This window comes from Elephas maximus, chromosome 7 (genome assembly GCF_024166365.1).
Source record: "Elephas maximus indicus isolate mEleMax1 chromosome 7, mEleMax1 primary haplotype, whole genome shotgun sequence".
NCBI lineage: Eukaryota > Metazoa > Chordata > Mammalia > Proboscidea > Elephantidae > Elephas > Elephas maximus.
The window spans coordinates 110,309,907-110,336,266 of NC_064825.1; the positions used below are offsets into that span (position 1 = coordinate 110,309,907).

Consider the following 26,360-nt stretch of genomic DNA (forward strand, 5'->3'; position numbering starts at 1 on the left):
CCCACAACTAAAAAGTAAGCACAACACCTAGTGGGCCTCTTTGGATTTTACAGGCAACATATTCCTCATTTGGGCATGCTATTTTTTTTTTATTGAAGACTATTTATCAAGTGACTCGAACAGCTACAAGTTTTTAGCAGGGCCCAGAACAAAATTAGACTCAAACAGGTTCAGGCTGCTGTGCAAGCTGCTCTGCCACTTGGGCCACATGAACCAACTGATCCAAAGAAGCTTGAAGTGTCTGCTGCAAATATAGATGCTGTTTGGAGACTTTGGCAGGCCCCTATTGGTGAATCACAACACAGACCATTAGGATTTTGGAGTAAAGTTCTACCATCCACTGTAGATAACTACTGTCCTTTTGAGAAACAGCTTTTGGCTTGTTACCTGGCCTTAATAGAGACTGAATGCTTAATCATGGGACACCAAGTCACCATGCAGCCTGAGCTGCATATCATGAACTGGTTGTTGTCTGACCCACAAAGTCATAAATTTGGATGTGCATAGCAATACTCCATCATTAAATGGAACTGGTATCTATGAGACTGGGCCCAAGCAGGACCTGAAGGCACAAGTAAGTTCCATGAGCAAGTGGCCCAAATGCCTATGGTCTCCACTCCGGCTGCATTGCCTTCCATCTCCCTGTCTTCACCTATGGTCTTATGGAGAGTTCCTTATGACCAATTGACTAAGGAAGAGCAATCTCCTCTCTGATTTACAGATGGTTCTGGGTGATATGCAGGCACCACTTGAAAGTACACAGCCACAGCGCTACAGCCTCTTTCTGGGCCCTCGTGCCACCAAGAATGAAAAGAGAAAGAGAAATAAAAAAGTACACAAGTTGGAAAGGAAGATGTAAAACTGTATTTGCAGATGACATGATCTTATACATAGAAAACCCTAAAGACTACACAAGAAAACTACTGGAACTAATAAAAGAATTTAGCAACTTTGCAGGGTACAAGAGCAACACACAAAAATCAGTTGTGTTCCTCTACACTAACAAAGACGGCTTCAAAAAAGAAATCAAGCAAACAATACCGTTTACATTAGCTCCCAAATTGACAAAATACCTAGGAATTAATTTAACTAGGGATATAAAAGAATTATAAAATGAAAAATTACAAAACACTACTACAGGCGACTAAAAGAAACTTACGTAAATGGAAATACATCTAGTGCTCATGGATTGTTAGACTTAATACAGTGAAAATGTCAATTCTATCAAAGCAATCTTTAGATACAATGCAAACCCAATAAAAACCCAACGACATTCTTTACGGAAATGGAAAAACTGATGATCAACTTCATATGGAAGGGAAAGAAAACCCTGATAGACAAAGCAATGTTGTAGAAAAAGAACAAAGCAGGAAACCTCACACTCCTCAATATTAAAACATACTATGCAGCTGCTTTAATCAAAACAGCCTAGTATATGTTCAAAAATGACATATAAACCAACGGACTAGAATTGAGAACTTAGAATTGTACCCAGCCATCTATGGAAAACTGGCTTTTGAAAATGAGTAAAAGTCCATTTAGTGGGGCAGAAACAGTCTCTTTAATAAATGGTGCTGGCAAAACTGAATATTCACCTGCAGGAAATGAAACAGGACCCATAATCACACCACACACAAAAAGTAACTCAAAATGGGTCAAACACCTAAATGATAAAGCTAATACCATGAACTTTCATGGAAGAACACAGAGGGACAAACGTGGGACCTAAGCTTTTATATAAATAGAATAACAAACATAACAAATACATGAATAGAAGACGACAAAAGAGATAAATGGGACGTCAAAAAAACTAGAAACTTATGGTTATCAAAAGACTTTATTAAAAGAGTAAATAGACAGCTGAGAGATGGCAAAAAATCTTGGGAAACAACTTACTGGATAAAGGTATAACCACTAAAATCTGTAAAAAGTTGCAACAAGTCAACAGCAAAAAAGACAAACAACCCATTTACAAAAAGGGAAAAGGAAATGAGCAGAAAGCTCACCTGGGTTTATTCAAACATGCAAAAAATATATGAGAACATGTTCACAATCATTGGACATTAGAGATATACACCCAAAACTGCAATGAGATACCATCTTACCCCAGCTAAAATGGCATTGATTAAAAAAAATAAAATGACAACAACAAAACAGATAACAAATGTTGGCAAAATCATGGGGAAAATGTAATCCATACCCATTGATGGTGGGACTGCAAAATGGTACATCTATGAAAAATGGTGTGCTGCTTGCACACACACACACAAAAAAAAAACTAGAAATAGAGCTAGTCCATGATTCAGGATTCGATGGGAAAAATATTAAATGAAGTAGGAAGCATCAAAAGAAGATGGAAGGAATACACAGAGTCATTATACCAAAAAAAAAGCTGGTTGACTTTTCACCATTTCAGGGCGTAGTATATGCTCAGAAATCTATGGTACTGAAGGAAGAAGTCCAAGCTGCATTGTAGGTTTTACGCACTGGGAAAACAAGGCTCCAGGCATTGACAGAATACCAGTTGAGATGTTTCAAAATATGGATGCAATCCTGAAAGCGTTCAATCGTCTATGCCAAGAAATTTGGAAGATAGCTACTTGACCAACCTACTGGAAGAGATCCATATTTACGCCTATTCCCAAAAAAAGGTGATTCAACCTACTGTGAAAATTATCTAACGATATCATCAATATCATTTGCAAGTAAAATTTTGCTGAAAATCATTCAAAAGTGGTCATAGCAGTAGTTTCAATTTGAATGTTAATTAATGTTTATGGATGTTCACTTTTGTAAAGTACTTTCAGGTATCATTTGATCAGTTCTATTTTGAATTATTTGTCTTTATTCTTATTTGACTTTTTTTATATTAGCGATATAATCTCTTTGACCATTATATATCTTAAAACTATTTTCCCATTCATTGCCATTACTTTTCACTCCATAAATGTCCTTTGATAAATACCAATCTAAATTTTAATTAAGTCAAATAAACTAATTTTAAGAAACAAAAGTGTTCATGAATGAACAGATATAGTTTCCAACATTTACAACAAAGAAAGGACTTCCATTTCTGGTTAAGTTTCAGTGGCTCACGGAAAGTCAAATTCCTGCTTCAGGCACTAGAAAATTCTGGGTACATGTTTAAGGATCTTTAGAGATATGAAATAGCTGTGAAAGAAGAAAAGAATGATGAGAATTTAAAAGTGAAAACTCATTAATCAGAGAACGACAGCCCACTTCATGATTCAAACTTAATTGGCTTACAATCTTTTGCAATTACAAACAATGCTGCAATATAGATCTATTGGATAATTTCATATATGTGCATGTTTTATTGATTCAAAGACTAAATAAACAAAAGACCCATTGCTGTTAAATTGATTCTGATTCATGGTGACCCCATATGTTACAGAGTAGAACAGCTCTACAGAGTTTTCTTGACTGTGCCCTTAATGGAAGCAATCATTGCTCTTTATTCTGCTGTGTTGCAGAATGGGTTCAAACTGCCAAACTTTAGATTATTATTTGTTGTTGTTGTTAGGTGCCGTCGAGTCGGTTCTGACTAATAGCAACCCTTGCACAACAGAACGAAACACCGCCCAGTCCTGCGCCATCCTTACAATCACTGTTATGCTCGAGCTCATTGTTGCAGTCACTGTGTCAATCCACCTTGTTGAGGGTCTTCCTCTTTCCCGCTGGCGCTGTACTCTGCCAAGCATGATGTCCTTCTCCAGGGACTGATCCATCCTGACAACATGTCCAAAGTATATAAGACGCAGTCTCTCCATCTTTGCCTCTAAGTAGCATTCTGGTCGCACTTCGTCCAAGACAGATTTGTTCGTTCTTTTGGCAGTCCGTCGTATATTCAATATCCTTTGCCAACACCACAATTCAAAGGTGTCAACTCTCCTTTAGTCTTCCTTATTCATTGTCCAGCTTTCACATGCATATGATGTGATTGAAAATACCATGGCTTGGGTCAGGCACACCTTAGTCTTCAGGGTGACATCTTTGCTCTTCAACACTTTGAAGAGGTCCTTTGCAGCAGATTTGCCCAATGCAATGCGTCTTTTTATTTCTTGACTGCTGCTTCCATGGCTGTTGATTGTGGATCCAAGTAAAATGAAATCCTTCAAAACTTCAATCTTTTCTCTGTTTGTCATGATCTTGCTCATTGGTCTAGTTGTGAGGATTTTTGTTTTCTTTATGTTGAGGTGTAATCCATACTGAAGGCTATAGTCTTTGATCTTCATTAGTAAGTGCTTCAAGTACTCTTCACTTTCAGCAAGAAAGGTTGTGTCATCTGCATAACACAGGTTGTTAATGAGTCTTCCTCCAATCCTGATGCCCCATTCTTCTTCATATAGTCCAGATTCTCGTATTATTTGCTCAGCATACAGATTAAATAGGTATGGTGAAAGAATACAACCCTGATGCACACCTTTCCTGAGTTTAAACCAATCAGTATCCCCTTGTTCTGTCCGAACAACTGCCTCTTGATCTATGTAAAGGTTCCTCATGAGCACAATTAAGTGTTCTGGAATTCCCGTCCTTCGCAGTGTTATCCATAGTTTGTTGTTATCCACACAGTTGAATGCCTTTGCATAATCAATAAAACACAGGTAAACATCCTTCTGGTATTCTCTGCTTTCAGCCAGGATCCATGTGACATCAGCAATGATAGCCCTGGTTCCACGTCCTCTTCTGAAACCATCCTGAATTTCTGGCAGTTCCCTGTTGATATACCACTTCAGCCATTTTTGAATGATCTTCAGCAACATTTTGCTTATGTGTGACATTAATGATATTGTTCTATAACTTCCACGTTCAGTTGGGTCACCTTTCTTGGGAATAGGCATAAATATTAGTAGTGGAACACAAACCCCTTATGCCACCAAAGACTAGATACAATTGTGATATTAGTCAATGGTATCCAATTTCTCTCCACAGGACTTGAAGCGTTTTGTATTTTACAATCCGTATATAAAAAATGCGTGTTCTATAGTGGAAAAATTAATAAGCTGCAAGAATTCACAGAGAGACAGCATTCAGAAATCCAAAAGATTAACAGTAGAATTACAGAATTAGACAACTCAATAGGGAGTCAGAGGAGCAGACTCGAGCAATTGGAATGCAGAGTGGGGGACGTGGAGGATAAAGCAATTGACACCAATATAAGTTGAAGAAAAATCAGATAAAAATAAAAAAAAAAAATGAAGAAACCCTAATAATTATGTGGGACTCTATCAAGAAGAATAACTTGCGTATGATTGGAGTTCCAGAACAGGGAGGGATAACAGAAAATACAGAGAGAATAGTTGAAGATCTGTTGGCAGAAAACTTCCCTGACATCATGAAAGCTGAAAGGATATCTATCCAAGATGCTCATCGAACCCCATATAAGATTGATCCAAAAAGAAAATCACCAAGACATATTATCATCAAACTTGCAAAAACCAAAGATAAAGAGAAAATTTTAAAAGCAGCCAGGGATAAAAGAAAGGTCTACTACAAAGGAGGATCAATAAGAATAAGTTCAGACTACTCAGCAGAAACCATGCAGTCAAGAAGGCAATGGGATAACATATATAGAGCACTGAAGGAGAAGAACTGCCAGCCAAAAATCATATATCCAGCAAAACTCTCTCTCAAATATGAAGGTGAAATTAAAACATTTACAGATAAACACAAGATTAGAGAATTTGCGAAAACCAAACCAAAAAAAAAAAAGCCAAAGCTACAAGAAATACTAAAGGAAATTGGTCAGAAAATCAATAATATCAGATACCATCACAACACAAGGTCACAGAACAGAACATCCTGATATCAACACAAAAAGGCAAATCACAAAACAAATTAAGATTAATTTTAAAAAGAAAAAAATGCTTAAAACCGGGAATCATTGAAGTCATCATGTAAAATATCACAATAATCAAAAAGAGGGACTGAACACAGGAGACATACAACTGCCATATGGAGAGGAAAACAAGGCAATATAGGACGATACAAGTTAGGTTTTTACTTAAAAAAATAGAGGTATATACTAAGGTAACCACAAAGAGGTATAACAACTCCATAACTCAAAACAAAAACCAAGAAAAACATAATGACTCAGCAAACATAAACTCAACTACTATGAAAATGAGGAACACACAAATTACAAAGAAAAACATCTCAGCACAAAAAAGTAAGTGGAGAAATGAAATTGTCAACAACACACACAAAAAGGCATCAAAATGAGAGCACTAAACACATACTTACCTATAATTACTCTAAATGAAAATGGACTAAATGCACCAATAAAGAGACAAAGAGTCTCAGACTGGATAAAGAAACACGATCCATCTATATGCTGCCTACAAGAAACACACCTTAGACTTAGAGACACAAACAAACTAAAACTCAAAGGATGGAAAAAAATATATCAAGCAAACAACAATCAAAAAAGAACAGGAGTAGCAATATTAATTTCTGACAAAATAAACTTCAGAGTTAAATCCATCACAAAGGATAAAGAAGGACACTACATAATGATTAAAGAGACAATTGACCAGGAAGATATAACCATATTAAATATTTATGCACCTAATGACAGGGCTCCAAGATACATAAAACAAACTTTAACAGACCTGAAAAGTGAGATAGACACCTCCACAATTGTAGTAGGAGACTTTAACACACCACTTTCGGAGAAGGATAGGACTTCCAGTAAGAAGCTCAATAGAGACAGGAAAGACCTAATTGCTACAATCAACCAACTTGACCTCATAGACTTATACAGAGCTCTCCACCCAACTATTGCAAAGTATACTTTTTTTTTTCTAGCGCACATGGAATATTCTCTAGAATAGACCACATATTAGGTCATAAAACAAACCTCTGCAGAATCCAAAACATCGAAATATTACAAAGCATCTTCTCAGACCATAAGACCATAAGAGTGGAAATCAATAACAGAAAAATCAGGGAAAAAAATCATATATTTGGAAACTGAAAAATATCCTGCTCAAAAAAAGACTGGGTTATACAAGACATTAAGGAGGGAATAAAGAAATTCATAGAATGCAATGAGAATGAAAACACTTTCTCTCAAAACCTCTGGGACACAGCAAAAGCCATACTCAGAGGTCAATTTATATGGATAAATGCACACATACATAAAGAAGAAAGAGCCACAATCAGAGAACTGTCCCTACAACTTGAACAAAAAGAAAGCGAGCAACAAAAGAATCCATCAGGCACCAGAACAAAACAAATAATAAAAATTAGAGCTGAACTAAATGAATTAGAGAACAGAAAAACAATTGAAAGAATTAAAGCCAAAAGCTGGTTCTTTGAAAAAATTAACAAAATTGATAAACCATTGGCTAGACTGACTAAAGAAATACAGGAAAGGAAACAAATAACCTGAGTAAGAAACGAGATGGGCCATATCACAACCGACCCAACTGAAATTAAAAGAATCAAATCAGATTATTGCGAAAAATTGTACTCTAACAAATGTACAAGCCTAGAAGAAATGGATGAATTCCTAGAAAAACACCACCTACCTAAACTAACACAATCAGAAGTAGAACAACTAAATAGACCCATAACAAAAAAAGAGATTGAAAAGGTAATCAAAAAACTCCCAACAAAAAAAAGCCCTGGCCCAGACGGCTTCACTGCAGAGATCTACCAAACTTTCAGAGAAGAGTTAACACCACTACTACTAAAGGTATTTTAAAGCATAGAAAATGATGGAATAGTACCTAACTCATTCTATGAAGCCACCGTTTCCCTGATTCCAAAACCAGGTAAAGATGCTTCAAAAAAAGAAAATTATAGATCTATATCCCTCATGATCATACATGCAAAAATCCTCAACAAAATTCTAGCCAATAGAATACAACAACATATCAGAAAAATAATCCACCACGACCAAGTGGGATTTATACCAGGTATGCAAGGTTGGTTTAATATTAGAAAAACCATTAATGTAATCCACCATATAAATAAAACAAAAGACAAAAACCACATGTCCTTATCAATTGATGCAGAAAAGGCATTTGACAAAGTCCGACACCCATTCATGATAAAAAACTCTCAGCAAAATAGGAATTGAAGGAAAATTCGTCAACATAATAAAGGACATCTATACAAAGCCAACAGCCAACATCATTCTAAATTGAGAGAGCCTGAAAGCATTTCCCTTGAGAACAGGAAACAGACAAGGATGCCCTTTGTCACCGCTCTTATTTAACATTGTGCTAGAGGTCCTAGCCAGAGCAATTAGGCTAGACAAAGAAATAAAGGGCATTTGGATTGGCAAGGAAGAAGTCAAATTATCTCTATTTGCAGATGACATGATCTTATACACAGAAAACCCTAAGGATTCCTTCAGAAAAATACTGAAACTAATAGAAGAGTTTGGCAGAGTCTCAGGTTATAAGATAAACATACAAAATCACTTGGATTCCTCTACATCAACAAAAAGAACATCGAAGAGGAAATCACCAAATCAATACCATTCACAGTACCCCCAAGAAGATAAAATACTTAGGAATAAATCTTACCAAAGATGTAAAAGATCTATATGAAGAAAACTACAAAGTACTAGTGCAAGAAACTAAAAGAGACCTACATAAGTGGAAAAACATACCTTGCTCATGGATAGGAAGACTTAACATAGTGAAAATGTCTATTCTACCAAAAGCCATCTATATATACAATGCACTTCCAATCCAAATTCCAATGACATTTTTTAATGTGATGGAGAAAGAAATCACCAACTTCATATGGAAGGGAAAGAAGCCCTGGATAGGTAAAGCATTACTGAAAAAGAAGAAGAAAGTGGGAGGCCTCACTCTACCTGATTTTAGAACTTATTATATAGCCACGGTAGTCAGAACAGCCTGGTACTGGTACAACAACAGGCACAAAGACCAATGGAACAGAATTGAGAACCCACATATAAATCCATCCACATACGAACAGCTGATATTTGACAAAGGACCAGTGTCAGTTAATTGGGGAAAAGTCTTTTTAACAAATGGTGCTGGCATACCTGGATATCCATTTGCAAAAAAATGAAACAGGATCCATACCTCACACCATGCACAAAAACTAACTCCAAGTGGATCAAAGACCTAAACATAAAGACTAAAACGGTAAAGATCATGGAAGAAAAAATAGGGACAATGTTAGGAGACTTAATACAAGGCATAAACAGAATACAAAACATTATCAAAAATGACAAAGAGAAACTAGATGACTGGGAGCTCCTAAAAATCAAACACCTATGCTCATCTAAAGACTTCACCAAAAGAGTAAAAAGAGCACCTACAGATTGGGAAAGAATTTTCAGCTATGACATCTCCGACCAGCACCTGATCTCTATAATCTATATGAACCTGTTAAAACTCAACTACAAAAAGACAAACAACCCAGTCAAAAAGGGGGCAAAGGATATGAACATACACTTCACTAAAGAAGATATTCAGGCAGGTAACAGATACATGAGAAAATGCTCTCGATCATTAGCCATTAGAGAAATGCAAATTAAAACTTCGATGAGATTCCATCTCACTCCAACAAGGCTGGCATTAATCCAAAAAACACAAAATAATAAATGTTGGAGAGGCTGCGGAGAGATTGGAACTCTTATACACTGCTGGTGGGAATGTCAAATGGTACAACCACTTTGGAAATCTATCTGGCATTTTCTTAGAAAGTTAGAAATAGAACTACCATACAACCCAGAAATCCCACTCCTCGGAATATACCCTAGAGAATAAGAGCCTTTACATGAACAGATATATGCACACCCATGTTTATTGCAGCTCTGTTTACAATAGCAAAAAGGTGGAAGCAACCAATGTGTCCATCAACGGATGAATGGTTAAATACATTATGGTATATTCACACAATGGAATACTACGCATCAATAAAGAACAGTGACGAATCTGTGAAGCATTTCAGAACATGGAGCAACCTGGAAGTCATTATGCTGAGTGAAATTAGTCAGAGGCAAAAAGACAAATATTGTATAAGACCACTATTATAAGATCTTGAGAAATAGTATAAACTGAGAAGAACACATTCTTTTGTGGTTACGAGAGGGGAAAGGGAGGGAGGGTGGGAGAGATTTATTTACTGATTAGTTAGTAGATAAGAACTACTTTAGGTGAAGGGAAGGACAATACTCAATACATGGAAGGTCAGCTCAACTGGACTGGACCAAAAGCAAAGAAGTTTCTGGGATAAACTGAATGCTTCAAAGGTCAGTGGAGCAAGGGCGGGGGTTTGGGGACTATGGCTTAAAGGGACTTCTAAGTCAATTGGCAAAATAAATACTATTATGAAAACATTCTGCATCCCACTTTGAAGTGTGGCATCTGGGGTCTTAAATGCTAACAAGCAGCCATCTATGATACATCAATTCGTCTCAACCCACCTGGATCAAAGGAGAATGAAGAACACCAAGGTCACACGATAACCATGAGCCTAAGAGACAGAAAGGGCCTCATGAACTAGAGACTTACATCATCCTGAGAACAGAAGAACTAGATGGTGCCTGGCCACAACTGATGACTGCCCTGACAGGGAGCACAACGGAGAACCCCTGAGGGAGCAGGAGAACAGTGGGATGCAGACCCCAAATTCTCATAAAGACCAGACTTAATAGCCTGACTGAGACTAGCAGAACCCCGGTGGTCATGGTTCCCAAACCTTCTGTTGGCCCAGGACAGGAACCATTCCCGAAGACAACTCATCAGACATGGAAGGGACTGGACAATGGGTTGGAGAGAGATGCTGATGAAGAGTGAGCTACTTGTATCAGGTGGACGCTTGAGACTGTGTTGGCATCTTCTGTCTGGAGGGGAGATAGGAGGGTAGACACGGTTAGAAACTGGCAAAATTGTCACGAAAGGAGAGACTGGAAGGAGGGAGTGGGCTGACTCATTAGGGGGAGAGTAAATGGGAGTATGTAGTAAGGTGCATATAAGCTTATATGTGACAGACTGACTTGATTTGTAAACTTTCACTTATAGCACAATAAAAATTATTTTAAAAATGCATGTTCTCCCAAGATATCATATATTCTTTATAAAATGTATTCTGTGCTGTTTAAAATTTCACTTTTTTTTATGAGATTGGATATCTTTTCATACATTTAAGGGATGATTAAACTGTTATATGTTTTCTCCATTTTTCTGTTTATATTTTTCACTTCTCATTGATATTTAAGAATACTTATAAGGGAAATTAGCACTTCATCTGAGGTATGACTTACAGGTGTTTTCCCCACTTTATTATATTTTCGCATGACTTTTGGTGCTTTTTTTTTAATGTGTGGAAATATTTGCTTTTACATAGTTAATTATTTTTCATTGATTTTTGTCCTGAATTCTAAAATTTTAGTCTTAACTTGACAAATCTTCCTTATCCTAAACTTGTATTTTAAAAAATCTTTGTCTTAGAATTGTTTATTGTTTAGTTTTAAAGAATATTTAAACTAGTGTACCATTTGGAGTGTTTCCTGCTGTAGTATGAAGTATTAACAAAAACGTATCTTTTTTTTCTCAAAGACTGTCCAAGTATCCCAATAATATTTCCTTTAAAATTCCATATTTCACCTATTTCTTTTCCTATTCTTATTATATGACATATTCTCATGTGCTTTTGGTTTCCATTTATGCCATAAGAAAATCTTGCTATTTATGCGTGATACCCCAAAAAAGCGAACCCGTTGTCATCAAGACAATGCTAACTCATATCGACCCTATAGAACAGAGTAGACCTGCTCTATAGGGTTTCCAAGGAGTGACTGGTGGATTCAAATTTCCAAACTTTTAGATTCGCAACTGAGCTCTTAACCGCCACGCAACAAGTACTCCACATGCAGTTGTGGAATTTTAGGATTTGCTTTTAGCTTAGTTACTTCAGGGCTGTGCACCAACTGTGGCTCGGGCCTGGCTGGCATTCCACCCCATTGTGCTCTGTCACACCTGATTCCCGTGGAAGGCCTTTCTCACCGCCCACTCTTCATACGTCTTCCATGTTTTCAAGGTTATAATTCCTGATACCTTTCAATTAACTTCCCTAATCAATTTCACATAATGTCCCTGGAGGAGGACATCATGCTTGGTGAAGTAGAGGGTCATCAAAACAAAACAAAAAAAAACGCTCAACGAGATGGACTGAAACAACAGGATCAAGCATAATAATAGTAAACATGGTGCAGGACCAGGCAGTGTTCCCTTCTGTGCTACATAGGGTCGCTATGAGTCAGAACTGACTCGATGGCACCTAACAACAACAATCACTCTCTGATATTATAATACTAGAGGGTTTCCCTCTTGTGGAGATGATAGATAGATGATAGATAGATAGATAATTTACACAACCTTTACATTTTGTTTTACATTAGTAGTGAAATATATATATATATATATATACATATATACTATTAACCTCAAAGTTGTGGGTAATTATAAACCCTTAGAAATCACTGCTTAATAATAGGAAGTAACATCCTGTTTTTATAAAGAGAAATTTGACTTCAAGACAATATTCCTAAATTATCTGTCTTAGGCTAGGTTCTCTACAGAAATAAAACCAGTGAACCATATATATATAATATGTATATATATGTGTATGTGTATATATATAGATATACATATATATGTATATATACACATTTTAGAGAGAAAAAGAGAGATTAATTTCAAGGAAATTAATCATCCGGTTGTAGAGCTTGCAAGTCCCTGGGTCAGGCATCAGGGGCTGATGAACCCAACATCCACAGAGGGCAGGCTGCTGGCTCACAGCAGGGAAGACTGAGAAATCTAAGATCAGCTGATAAGGTGGGAGACTGCTGGCCCAAATACCAAGAACTGGAAGTAAGGTACTGATAAGCCAAATGCAGGATCCAGGGCAGAGCAAAAGCCAGTGAACTTTGCCAGAAAGTCCACATATATTGGATGCAGGCCACACCCCCAAGGAAACACCCTTTCAACTCATTGGCTACCTACAGCAGCTCCCATCATGGATGTGATCATATCATATCAGATCTCATCATGGAGGTGATTATATCATTATATGACTGCCAAAATATTCCATAATTGCCAAGCCACTGAGATTCATTTCTCAGCAAAGGCAACACACAATCTTAAAGATCATCCTACCTAAGCATCACTCAGATTTGAAGCCTTGATGGGGAAATACTTTATAACAATAGACAGTCTACTGACCTAGAGTCTTGCCTCTAATTTCAGCTGGACTTGTATCAGAATCTTATTTTCTCCTGTGAGTTTAATAAGAATCAGCTCTTAAAAGTGGATTCACAGAGGGAATGAAATTGAGGATGGATGGTGGAATACTGCAAGGAAAATAAAAAGCCTCCCTGTTGGGATTAATCTTGGGACCAAAAAAAGAAAAAACTTTTGAACTAGATTTAAGGTATCCAACAGCTAGTTCTCAGTTTGCCCAGGTCCTCTTGAAGAAATAAATTACATATTATATGATTAGTAGGTAAAAACATTCTTTGTTATTAAGACATTTACTACAACTTTTACAAAAGCTAGCCCCAGAATTTGGATGAAGACATCCATTTCAGAGAAGAAAATAAGCAAAATAACTTGAGGAAAATATGACTAGAGCTCAATCTAATAGGAACAGAGGGTCCATATGAAGAAGTCATAATAGATAAAGTGAGAATTGAATTTGGGTCAATTTTGAGTGGGAAGTATTGCTACTTAAGAGCAATCCAGGACCTTACTTAAGTCTATGAAAACTTCCTTCATGCTCTGTGCCATTGAGACACTGTAAAGGAAGAGTATTCTGGGTAAACTGAGAGCTATCTGGGAAAATAAATAAGTAAACCAAATCAGAGAGTGCCAAAGAGATTTGTTTAATTAGAAATTTAACTGTGTCAGGTGGAAGAGATCCCAGGGGATGGAGATAACTTTTTTTTCTTTTTAAAGATCACTCCATGTTAAGAATGAACAGTGTTTTAAAGGTAGATTAGACACCTATGGTGAAAGAAGTTGTTTCAGCCAAAGTAATTTAAATACATAAATATGTAAACCCTCTTCAGTGAGGAAGAAACAAGGTTATCACAAACAAACCAAAATCCAAACCCACTGCAGTTAAGGAGATTACTGCTCACAGGGACACTTCAGGACAGAGCAGAATTGCCCCACTAAGTTTCCAAGGATATAAATCTTTAAGGAAGCCGACTGCCAAAACTTTCTCACACAGAGGAGATGGTGAGTTCTAACTGCAGACCTTTTGGATAGCAGCCGAGCACTTTAAACACTGTACCACCAGGCCTCCTATTACCCCAAAAAAGAAAGGTAAGTATGAAATATTTTATATTAATTTTCAACTTGAGTTCATGATATTATTAAAATTAATGTTTAATATGGAGTAGCGAAAATATCAGTAAATACTATTAAAGCAGCTTCTTTATATTTCTGACTCTATTAAATAAATTTACCTTAAGCTGATTTTAAATAGTGATATTAACAACTTTAAAACACTGAAAATTTGAAAAACTGCTGCTTTTGTAAGAATACTAAATAATATTATAGAAAAACTTCATTACCAGCAAAGACTTTGTAGCAAACAAGATTATATTTATGCATTTTAGTTCTGATATTTTAATAAGACATTTAAAGTAAAACAATCCATGAAATAAATCTATAACCATTAAGGAATCCAGAAATATTTTTTTAAAAGACAATGATATTTTATGTTATAGAATTCTTAAAGTAATATAAAGTTTTAAGTTCATACTGTTTTCCAAGTTAATTTTAGGGTTTATGATCTAATTTATGTCAAAAACACAAACACAGCTGAGGTTTAGGTAGAGTGGGGGTGCTGACAATGACTAATATTTAACCAAATTGGAATCTTGTTACCCAAAGCCAGATTTATTTCCTCCAAGTGGCTTCTGACTCACAAACACCCTATAGGATAGAGTAGAACTGGCTCGCAGAGTTCCCAAGGCTGTAAATCTTTACAGAAGCAGACTGCCACATCTTTCTCCCACAGAGTGGTTGCTGGGCTTGAACCAAGGACCTTTTGATCAGCAGTGGAGCACTAAACCACTGCAAAACCAGAACTCTTTCAATATTGTTATGCATTCCTTAATCATTTGGATTTTTCCAGGGAATGGATGCTCAGATTTCAAATAAAAACAGGAGAACATTAAGTTTTATTTCCCTTTAAGTAATAAGAACTTAAACATTTTCAAGAAAGAAAAGTAATATAAATGGTTTTGGGAGAACATGCAGGGTAAATCTCTGCTCTTTTTACCCTGTTCTTTTGAGAAAAACCCAGACAAATCTTACACAATGTTATACATGGATAATTTCATCACCAAAAAGTGGAGTTTGTACAATTAAAAATGTTGTTTCTTTTAGGACTCATAAATCATTTTATTTAATTAACAAGAATTACATTATTTTTTATTAAATGCCATCATTCTTAAAAAAAAAATACATAAGGATTTGGTTCTTTTGTCCTCTTTTGAATCTTAATTCTTCTTCCCCTCTTAAGGGTGATGCTTTCATTTTAACAATTTCCATTCCTTTATTTTAGTTCAGAATCAAACCCTGAGTACCACATTAAGTGTACACCCATTTTCTGGGATCTATACTGATTTCAAGTAGGAATACAGTCACAGCCTTTACGTCTCAGATCATTTAGTATCAGTAAAAGAAAATGCATACAAATGGTATTACCCTAATTGCAATTCTGAGTGCTGAACAGTGATGGGTACTACAGGTGTTACATGTCCACAAAGCAGAGGTAATGATATAAACTCAAATATTGGCAGAGAACTCATGGATAATTGCACCTTTTGAGTTGAACATTTTTGGAGTTTGTAACATTTTGATAATTGTTTTTAAGATCTCACTTCATTCCCACAATAATTCAGTGATACAAAAGCAAAATATATTAGAGAGTATTGTTCATGTTGCATAGCATACTGAGTAAAATATTAGTTTTAATAACAATTAAAATAAATGGATGATAATAAGCAACTGTTGACAACAATAATAATAAGAGATGACAATAATAGAGAACAATAAAACAATAATAATAGGCTATTGTAAATGCCAGGACTTCTTCCAGATTTTTTACTTAAATGATTTAATTCACTCAACAACACTAAATGGTGATATAGTTGCTAGTCATTTTACAGTGGAGCAGAAGGTGACATGGAAAGATTAATAAGCATACATGAGGTCATCATACAGCTAGATGTTGGAACTATAATTCAATTTCAGTCTATATGGAAAATATTATTCTATAACAATGGTACAGGGCCCTGGTGACTCAGTCCTTAAACACTTGGCTGATAATCGAAAGGTCAAGGGTTCAAACTCTCCAGCTGCTCAATGGAATAAAGACATGGCAATTGGCTTCCCTAAAGATTTACAGCCTTGAAAACCCTACGGGGCAGTTCTACTCTGCACTATAATGTAGCTACGAGTTGGAATTGTCTCCTCAGCAGTATATATATATATATTTTTAACCATGGCACCATACCTCTTCTCTACTTGGTGGGCAAGGTACAAACCCATTAGGATGGAGAGGTGAAAAGCAGGGTGAGACAAGAGGAACCTTGCTCTTGCAAAATTTAAGGAGGAACTCACTTTCAGAATTGTGCAAATGCAAGGAGGGTCCTGAATCTCCTTAAATTTTGCACCTCAGGAGCTTCCCTAACTGGTCCGTGGTGTCCTGACCATGATGAAAGTGAATGGTGGGAAAAACAGTCCCAACAACGGAACCCTAAATTACTTTATCAAATACGTAACTAGGCAATATGTTATATTCTAGGGCTACAGGCTTAAAGAACATATTATCGTAGAACCATAACTAAAAAGTAATCAATTTTAAATTGGTAAATAGACAATATGTTTGGCCAATATTATCTCATTTAATTCTAACAGAGAAGTAAACCTTTGAAACTAAAAAAATTGCTTAATATCGCAATTGAGTCAAACTCAAGTCCATTAAAAAAAAAAATACTTATTTGCAGTCTCAAAACCTATGTGTAATTGGTCGAATTATCTGTATTTAGTGAGTCTCAATATCTTTTTATCTAAAGAATAGTGAGTTTAGAAACAGCTACCTAAATTTGTCCAAGAAACAACAAAAAATCATGTTGGGTGCACAGAGCACCCAATGGGTATAACAACAGACAATATCATTCCTCCTACTGTCCCACATATAAACATTGATAACAAATACCCTCCATGCTACTCCTGTTTTCACAGGGTGACCAATTTTATTATTACTATCTGAATCAATGTTCCCAGGACAATTTCCCCGAATAAAATCCTTTTATCTTGCCCACTTAATATCCTTCCAAAAGATATTTGTTTTATTCCCCTGTGCGAAATGTAATACTCTCACACTTTTCTTTCTAAACTATCTAATGTGAACTGTATTACAGGAACCTATATGCTTAAAGGTGATCTGGTGGCACAGTAGTTAAGTGCTCAGCTGCTATCCAAAATATTGGTAGTTTAAGTCTACCAGTGGCTTCTTGGAAACTCTATGTGGTAATTCTACTTGTCCCTATAGGGTCCCAGAGAGTTGAAATCGACTCAGTGATGGTGGTATGGGTATATGCTTAAAATCATGAAGGGAGAGGCGGAGCCAAGATGGCGGACTAGGCAGACGCTACCTCGGATCCCTCTTACAACAAAGACACGGAAAAACAAGTGAATCGATCACATACATAACAATCTACGAACCCTGAACAACAAACACAGATTTAGAGATGGAGAACGAACTAATACGGGGAAGCAGCGATTGTTTCCAGAGCCTGGAGCCAGCATACCAGTCAGGCGGCTTCATTAACATCTGAATAGCCTGAGCCAGAGGGAGAACTCTGATAGGGATCTGACTGCAGTTTTTTTTTAGCGGATTTTCTGGAAAAACTAGTTTCCCAGTGATGGCTCGGAGACAACAATCCATATCAAACCACTTAAAGAAGCAGACCGTGACAGCTTCTCCAACTCCCCAAACAAAAGAATCAAAATCTTTCCCAAATGAAGATACAATTTTGGAACTATCAGATACAGAATATAAAAAACTAATTTACAGAATGCTTAATGATATCACAAATGAAATTAGGATATCTGCAGAAAAAGCCAAGGAACACACTGATAAAACTGTTGAAGAACTCAAAAAGATTATTCAAGAACATACTGGAAAAATTAATAAGTTGCAAGAATCCATAGAGAGACAACATGTAGAAATCCAAAAGATTAACAATAAAATAACAGAATTAGACAACACACTAGGAAGTCAGAGGAGCAGACTCGAGCAATTAGAATGCAGACTGGGACATCTGGAGGACCAGGGAATCAACACCAACATAGCTGAAAAAAAATCAGATAAAAGAATTAAAAAAAATGAAGAAACCCTAAGAATTATGTGGGACTCTATCAAGAAGGATAACCTGCGAGTGATTGGAGTTCCAGAACAGGGAGGGGGGACAGAAAACACAGAGAAAATAGTTGAAGAACTTCTGACAGAAAACTTCCCTGACATCATGAAAGACGAAAGGATATCTATCCAAGATGCTCATCGAACCCCATTTAAGATTGATCCAAAAAGAAAAACACCAAGACATATTATCATCAAACTCACCAAAACCAAAGATAAACAGAAAATTTTAAAAGCAGCCAGGGAGAAAAGAAAGGTTTCCTTCAAGGGAGAATCAATAAGAATATGTTCTGACTACTCAGCAGAAACCATGCAGGCAAGAAGGGAATGGGACGACATATACAGAACACTGAAGGAGAAAAACTGCCAACCAAGGATCATATATCCAGCAAAACTCTCTCTGAAATATGAAGGCGAAATTAAGATATTTACAGACAAACACAAGTTTAGAGAATTTGCAAAAACCAAACCAAAGCTACAAGAAATACTAAAGGATATTGTTTGGTCAGAGAACCAATAATATCAGATATCAGCACAACACAAGGTCACAAAACAGAACGTCCTGATATCAACTCAAATAGGGAAATCACAAAAACAAACAAATTAAGATTAATTAAAAAAAAAATACACATAATAGGGAATCATGGAAGTCAATAGGTAAAAGATCACAATAATCAAAAAGAGGGACTAAATACAGGAGGCATTGAACTGCCATATGGAGAGTGATACAAGGCGATATAGAACAATACAAGTTAGGTTTTTACTTAGAAAAATAGGGGTATATAATGAGGTAACCACAAAAAGGTATAACAACTCTATAACTCAAGACAAAAACCAAGAAAAACGTAACGACTCAACTAACATAAAGTCAAACACTATGAAAGTGAGGATCTCACAATTTACTAAGAAAAACGCCTCAGCACAAAAAAGTATGTGGAAAAATGAAATTGTCAACAACACACATAAAAAGGCATCAAAATGACAGCACTAAAAACTTATTTATCTATAATTACCCTGAATGTAAATGGACTAAATGCACCAATAAAGAGACAGAGAGTCACAGACTGGATAAAGAAACACGATCCATCTATATGCTGCCTACAAGAGACACACCTTAGACTTAGAGACACAAACAAACTAAAACTCAAAGGATGGAAAAAAGTATATCAAGCAAACAATAAGCAAAAAAGAAGAGGAGTAGCAATATTAATTTCTGACAAAATAGACTTTAGACTTAAATCCACCACAAAGGATAAAGAAGGACACTATATAATGATAAAAGGGACAATTGATCAGGAAGACATAACCATATTAAATATTTACGCACCCAATGACAGGGCTGCAAGATATATAAATCAAATTTTAACAGAACTGAAAAGCGAGATAGATACCTCCACAATTATAGTAGGAGACTTCAACACACCCCTTTCGGAGAAGGACAGGACATCCAGTAAGAAGCTCAACAGAGACACGGAAGATCTAATTACAACAATCAACCAACTTGACCTCATTGACTTATACAGAACTCTCCACCCAACTGCTGCAAAATATACTTTTTTTTCTAGCGCACATGGAACATTCTCTAGAATAGACCACATATTAGGTCATAAAACAAACCTTTGCAGAGTCCAAAACATCGAAATATTACAAAGCATCTTCTCAGACCACAAGGCAATAAAACTAGAGATCAATAACAGAAGAACGAGGGAAAAGAAATCAAATACTTGGAAAATGAACAATACCCTCCTGAAAAAAGACTGGGTTATAGAAGACATCAAGGAGGGAATAAGGAAATTCTTAGAAAGCAACGAGAATGAAAATACTTCCTATCAAAACCTCTGGGACACAGCAAAAGCAGTGCTCAGAGGTCAATTTATATCAATAAATGCACACATACAAAAAGAAGAAAGAGCCAAAATCAGAGAACTGTCCCTACAACTTGAACAAATAGAAAGTGAGCAACAAAAGAATCCATCAGGCACCAGAAGAAAACAAATAATAAAAATTAGAGCTGAACTAAATGAATTAGAGAACAGAAAAACAATTGAAAGAATTAACAAAGCCAAAAGCTGGTTCTTTGAAAAAATTAACAAAATTGATAAACCATTGGCTAGACTGACTAAAGAAATACAGGAAAGGAAACAAATAACCCGAATAAGAAATGAGAAGGACCACATCACAACAGAACCAAATGAAATTAAAAGAATCATTTCAGATTATTATGAAAAATTGTACTCTAACAAATTTGAAAACCTAGAAGAAATGGATGAATTCCTTGAAAAACACTACCTACCTAAACTAACACATTCAGAAGCAGAACAACTAAATAGACCCATAACAAAAAAAGAGATTGAAACGGTAATCAAAAAACTCCCAACAAAAAAAAGTCCTGGCCCGGACGGCTTCACTGCAGAGTTCTACCAAATTTTCAGAGAAGAGTTAACACCACTACTACTAAAGGTATTCCAAAGCATAGAAAATGACGGAATACTACCCAACTCATTCTATGAAGCCACCATCTCCCTGATACCAAAACCAGGTAAAGACATTACAAAAAAAGAAAATTATAGACCTATATCCCTCATGAACATTGATGCAAAAATCCTCAACAAAATTCTAGCCAATAGAATCCAACAACACATCAAAAAAATAATTCACCCTGATCAAGTGGGATTTATACCAGGTATGCAAGGCTGGTTTAATATCAGAAAAACCATTAATGTAATCCATCACATAAATAAAACAAAAGACAAAAACCACATGATCTTATCAATTGATGCAGAAAAGGCATTTGACAAAGTCCAACACCCATTTATGATAAAAACTCTTACCAAAATAGGAATTGAAGGAAAATTCCTCAACATAATAAAGGGCATCTATGCAAAGCCAACAGCCAGTATCACTCTAAATGGAGAGAACCTGAAAGCATTTCCCTTGAGAACGGGAACCAGACAAGGATGCCCTTTATCACCGCTCTTATTCAACATCGTGTTGGAAGTCTTAGCCAGGGCAATCAGGCTAGACAAAGAAATAAAAGGTATCCGGATTGGCAAGGAAGAAGTAAAGTTATCACTATTTGCAGATGACATGATTATATACACAGAAAACCCTAAGGAATCCTCCAGAAAACTACTGAAACTAATCGAAGAGTTTGGCAGAGTCTCAGGTTATAAAATAAACATACAAAAATCACTTGGATTCCTCTACATCAACAAAAAGAACACCGAAGAGGAAATAACCAAATCAATACCATTCACGGTAGCCCCCAAGAAGATAAGATACTTAGGAATAAATCTTACCAAGGATGTAAAAGACCTATACAAAGAAAACTACAAAGCTCTACTACAAGAAATTCAAAAGGACATACTTAAGTGGAAAAACATACCTTGCTCATGGATAGGAAGACTTAACATAGTAAAAATGTCTATTCTACCAAAAGCCATCTATACATTTAACGCACTTCCGATCCAAATTCCAATGTCATATTTTAAGGGGATAGAGAAACAAATCACCAATTTCATATGGAAGGGAAAGAAGCCCCGGATAAGCAAAGCACTACTGAAAAAGAAGAAGAAAGTGGGAGGCCTCACCTTACCTGACTTCAGAACCTATTATACAGCCACAGTAGTCAAAACAGCCTGGTATTGGTACAACAACAGACACATAGACCAATGGAACAGAATTGAGAACCCAGACATAGATCCATCCACGTATGAGCAGCTGATATTTGACAAAGGACCAGTGTCAATTAACTGGGGAAAAGACAGCCTTTTTAACAAATGGTGCTGGCATAACTGGATATCCATTTGCAAAAAAATGAAACAGGACCCATACCTCACACCATGCACAAAAACTAACTCCAAGTGGATCAAAGACCTAAACATAAAGACTAAAACGATAAAGATCATGGAAGAAAAAATTGGGACAACCCTAGGAGCCCTAATACAAGGTATAAACAGAATACAAAACATTACCAAAAATGATGAAGAGAAACCCGATAACTGGGAGCTCCTAAAAATCAAACACCTATGCTCATCTAAAGACTTCACCAAAAGAGTAAAAAGACCACCTACAGATTGGGAAAGAATTTTCAGCTATGACATCTCCGACCAGCGCCTGATCTCTAAAATCTACATGATTCTGTCAAAACTCAACCACAAAAAGACAAACAACCCAATCAAGAAGTGGGCAAAGGATATGAACACACATTTCTCTAAAGAAGATATTCAGGCAGCCAACAGATACATGAGAAAATGCTCTCGATCATTAGCCATTAGAGAAATGCAAATTAAAACTACGATGAGATTCCACCTCACACCAGCAAGGCTGGCATTAATCCAAAAAACACAAAATAATAAATGTTGGAGAGGCTGCGGAGAGATTGGAACTCTCATACACTGCTGGTGGGAATGTAAAATGGTACAACCACTTTGGAAATCTATCTGGCGTTATCTTAAACAGTTAGAAATAGAACTACCATACAACCCAGAAATCCCACTCCTCGGAATATACCCTAGAGATACAAGAGCCTTCATACAAACAGATATATGCACACCCATGTTTATTGCAGCTCTGTTTACAATAGCAAAAAGCTGGAAGCAACCAAGGTGTCCATCAACGGATGAATGGGTAAATAAATTGTGGTATATTCACACAATGGAATACTACGCATCGATAAAGAACAGTGACGAATCTCTGAAACATTTTATAACATGGAGGAACCTGGAAGGCATTATGCTGAGCGAAATGAGTCAGAGGCAAAAGGACAAATATTGTATAAGACCACTATTATAAGATCTTGAGAAATAGTAAACCTGAGAAGAACACATACTTTTGTGGTTACGAGGGGGGGAGGGAGGGAGGGAGGGTGGGAGAGGGTTTTTTTATTGATTAATCAGTAGATAAGAACTGCTTTAGGTGAAGGGAAAGACAACACTCAATACATGGAAGGTCAGCTCAATTGGACTGGACCAAAAGCAAAGAAGTTTCCGGGATAAAATGAATGCTTCAAAGCTCAGCGGAGCAAGCGCGGGGGTCTGGGGAACATGGTTTGCGGGGACTTCTAAGTCAATTGGCAAAATAATTCTATTATGAAATCATTCTGCATCCCACTTTGAAATGTGGCGTCTGGGGTCTTAAATGCTAACAAGCGGCCATCTAAGATGCAGCAATTGGTCTCAACCCACCTGGAGCAAAGGAAAATGAAGAACACCAAGCCCACATGACAACTAAGAGCCCAAGAGACAGAAAGGGCCACATGAACCAGAGACCTACATCATCCTGAGACCAGAAGAACTAGTTGGTGCCCGGCCACAATCGATGACTGCCCTGACAGGGAGCTCAGCAGAGGACCCCTGAGGGAGCAGGAGAGCAGTGGGATGCAGACCCCAAATTCTCATAAGAAGACCAAACTTAATGGTCTGACTGAGACTGGAGGAATCCCGGCGGTCATGCTCTCCAGACCTTCTGTTGACACAGGACAGGAACCATCCCTGAAGACAACTCATCAGACATGAAAGGGACTGGTCAGCGGGTGGGAGAGAGACGCTGATGAAGAGTGAGCTAATTATATCAGGTGGACACTTGAGATTGTGTTGGCAACTCTTGTCTGGAGGGGGGATGGGAGGATAGAGAGAGAGGGAAGCCGGCAAAATTGTCAAGAAAGGAGAGACTGAAAGGGCTGACTCAAGACGGGGAGAGTAAGTGGGAGTAGGAAGTGAGATGTATGTAAACTTATATGTGACAGACTGATTGGATTTGTAAACGTTCACTTGAAGCTTAATAAAAGTTATTATAAAAAAAAAAAAAATCATGAAGGGATGTGAGAAGGAAATGTTGAAGGAGGCTGTTGAAAATGTATGTTAGAAGAGTTTATGATAAAGTGTTTGAGAAGCTTGATTCAGAAAATGTATAGAGAAGTACAATAGAATTGTCAAGAATTGTAATTAATTTAAAGTGAGATTAGATGGCAAAGCTGAGGGTCCATCTCCAGCAGTTGCCAATTGCTCCAGCGCCCGTGCTGAGTCAGGTAGAGCTTGATCTGTCCTGGGCTGTGTTCCGAAAGTATAAGGAAATGATCTTAAAATAAATGATCTTAAAATCACTGTTGATTGTGATTTAACAGGAGGATGTGGGACATACATAACTAGTGTCATTCTTAACGTGCAAACCGTTGCAGTGATCATAAAATCCAACCCGGACACCTCAATACAATTTAGAGAAGAAAAAAGAGATACAGGAAGGTAAAGGAAATGCACATGTAAATTTACCTTTTCCACAGATGAATCATCAAGAAAAATCATCACAAGATAATCTAACTGAAATCATTGAATTTGTTCTCTTGGGCTTTGCTGACATGCCCCATCTCCAGTGGTTCCTTTTTGGATTATTTTTAATCATCTATATCATTATACTGATGAGCAATGGCACCATATTTCTAATAACAAAAATGGATCCTGCTCTCCAGAACCCTATGTATTTTTTCCTGGCAAATTTTTCCTTCTTGGAAATCTGCTATGTATCAGCTACTCTCCCCAGAATGTTGATGAATCTTGGGGCCCAGAGAAGAACAATTTCCTTAGGTGCTTGTGCTGCACAGATGTGTTTTTCCCTTATATTTGGAGCCACTGAGTGTTTCCTTCTGGCAGTGATGGCTTATGACCGCTATGTGGCCATTTGTAACCCTTTGAACTATCCTGTAGTCATGAACCACAGGGTCTGTATCCAGTTGGTGACTGGCTCCTGGACCTTTGGAATCCCAGTTCAGATAGGGCAGACATATCAGATTTTCTCTCTGCCTTTTTGTGGATCTAAACAAATTAACCACTATTTTTGTGATATCCCCCCAATACTCAAGCTGGCTTGTGGGGACACCTTTGTTAATGAGATGTTGGTCTACACAGTTGTTGTGTTATTTGGCATGGTTCCATTTCTGTTGATACTGGGCTCCTACAGTAAAATCATCTCCATCATCCTGAAGTTGCCATCGGCCACAAGTCAGGCCAAAGCCTTCTCTACCTGCTCGTCTCATCTAATGGTTGTGGTGTTATTCTTTGGATCAGCCATTATTGCCTACTTAAGACCTAACACTAGGCACTCAGAGGGAACTGACAAAATGCTTTCTCTTTTCTACACTATCCTAACTCCTATGTTTAATCCCATGATATACAGTCTAAGGAACAAGGATGTCATAATGGCACTGAGAAAATTGCTTTGTAAATAGCTCACTCTATTAAAGAATCAATTTAATGTAAAGAAATTGGTTTCTTACATATTTTTACTTTAATTTCAACAGATGTATACTTTTAACCATAGCTTGTGATATGGATTGAATTTTGTCCCTAAAATACGTGTGAACTTGACTAGGGTGTGATTTTCAGTATTGCAGTGCTAGTCCACCATTTTGTTTTATAAGTCTGAGACTTCTAGAAGGCAATTGGTTTGGTTTGCTGATATCCTTATGCATTTTAAATCCTACCTTTATGATGTTAATGAGGCAGGATTAGAGGCAGTTAAGCTAATGAAGCAGGAGTCAGTCTACAAGAATAGGTTGTATCTTGTATCAATGTCTTTTGAGATAAAAGAAAGAAACTAGCATAGAGACAAGGGGACCTCCTATCACCAAGAATGAAGAACCAGGAAGCAAGGGTGTTCTTTAGACCTGGGGTCCCTGCTTCAAGAAGCTCCTAGACTGGGGAAAATTGGTGACAAGGACCTTACCATGGAGCCAACAGAGAGAAAAAGCTTCCCCTGGAGCTGTCCCTTTGAATTTGGAATTCTAGCCTCCTTGACTGTAAAGGAATAAATTTCTTTTTGTTAAGCTATACACTTGGGGTATTTCTGTTATAGCAGCACTAAATTACTAAGACCCCTTGTCTTCCTAAACAATCATTTCCAAGTTAATA

At 36.9% G+C, this 26,360-nt stretch overlaps 1 protein-coding gene across 1 annotated transcript; it reads left to right on the plus strand.

Annotated features, from left to right (window-relative positions):
* The first annotated feature begins 24,721 nt into the window (after positions 1-24,721).
* Positions 24,722-25,678, plus strand: LOC126079903 (olfactory receptor 10AG1-like). The gene has a single exon (XM_049891260.1). It carries the CDS (start codon positions 24,737-24,739, stop codon positions 25,676-25,678), a length of 942 nt encoding a protein of 313 aa, XP_049747217.1. The 5' UTR covers positions 24,722-24,736.
* The last annotated feature ends 682 nt before the right edge of the window (positions 25,679-26,360 follow it).

Excerpts from the sequence above, each read along its gene's own strand:
- LOC126079903 (XM_049891260.1), top strand. The coding sequence starts at position 24,737 with ATGAATCATCAAGAAAAATCATCACAAGATAATCTAACTGAAATCATT.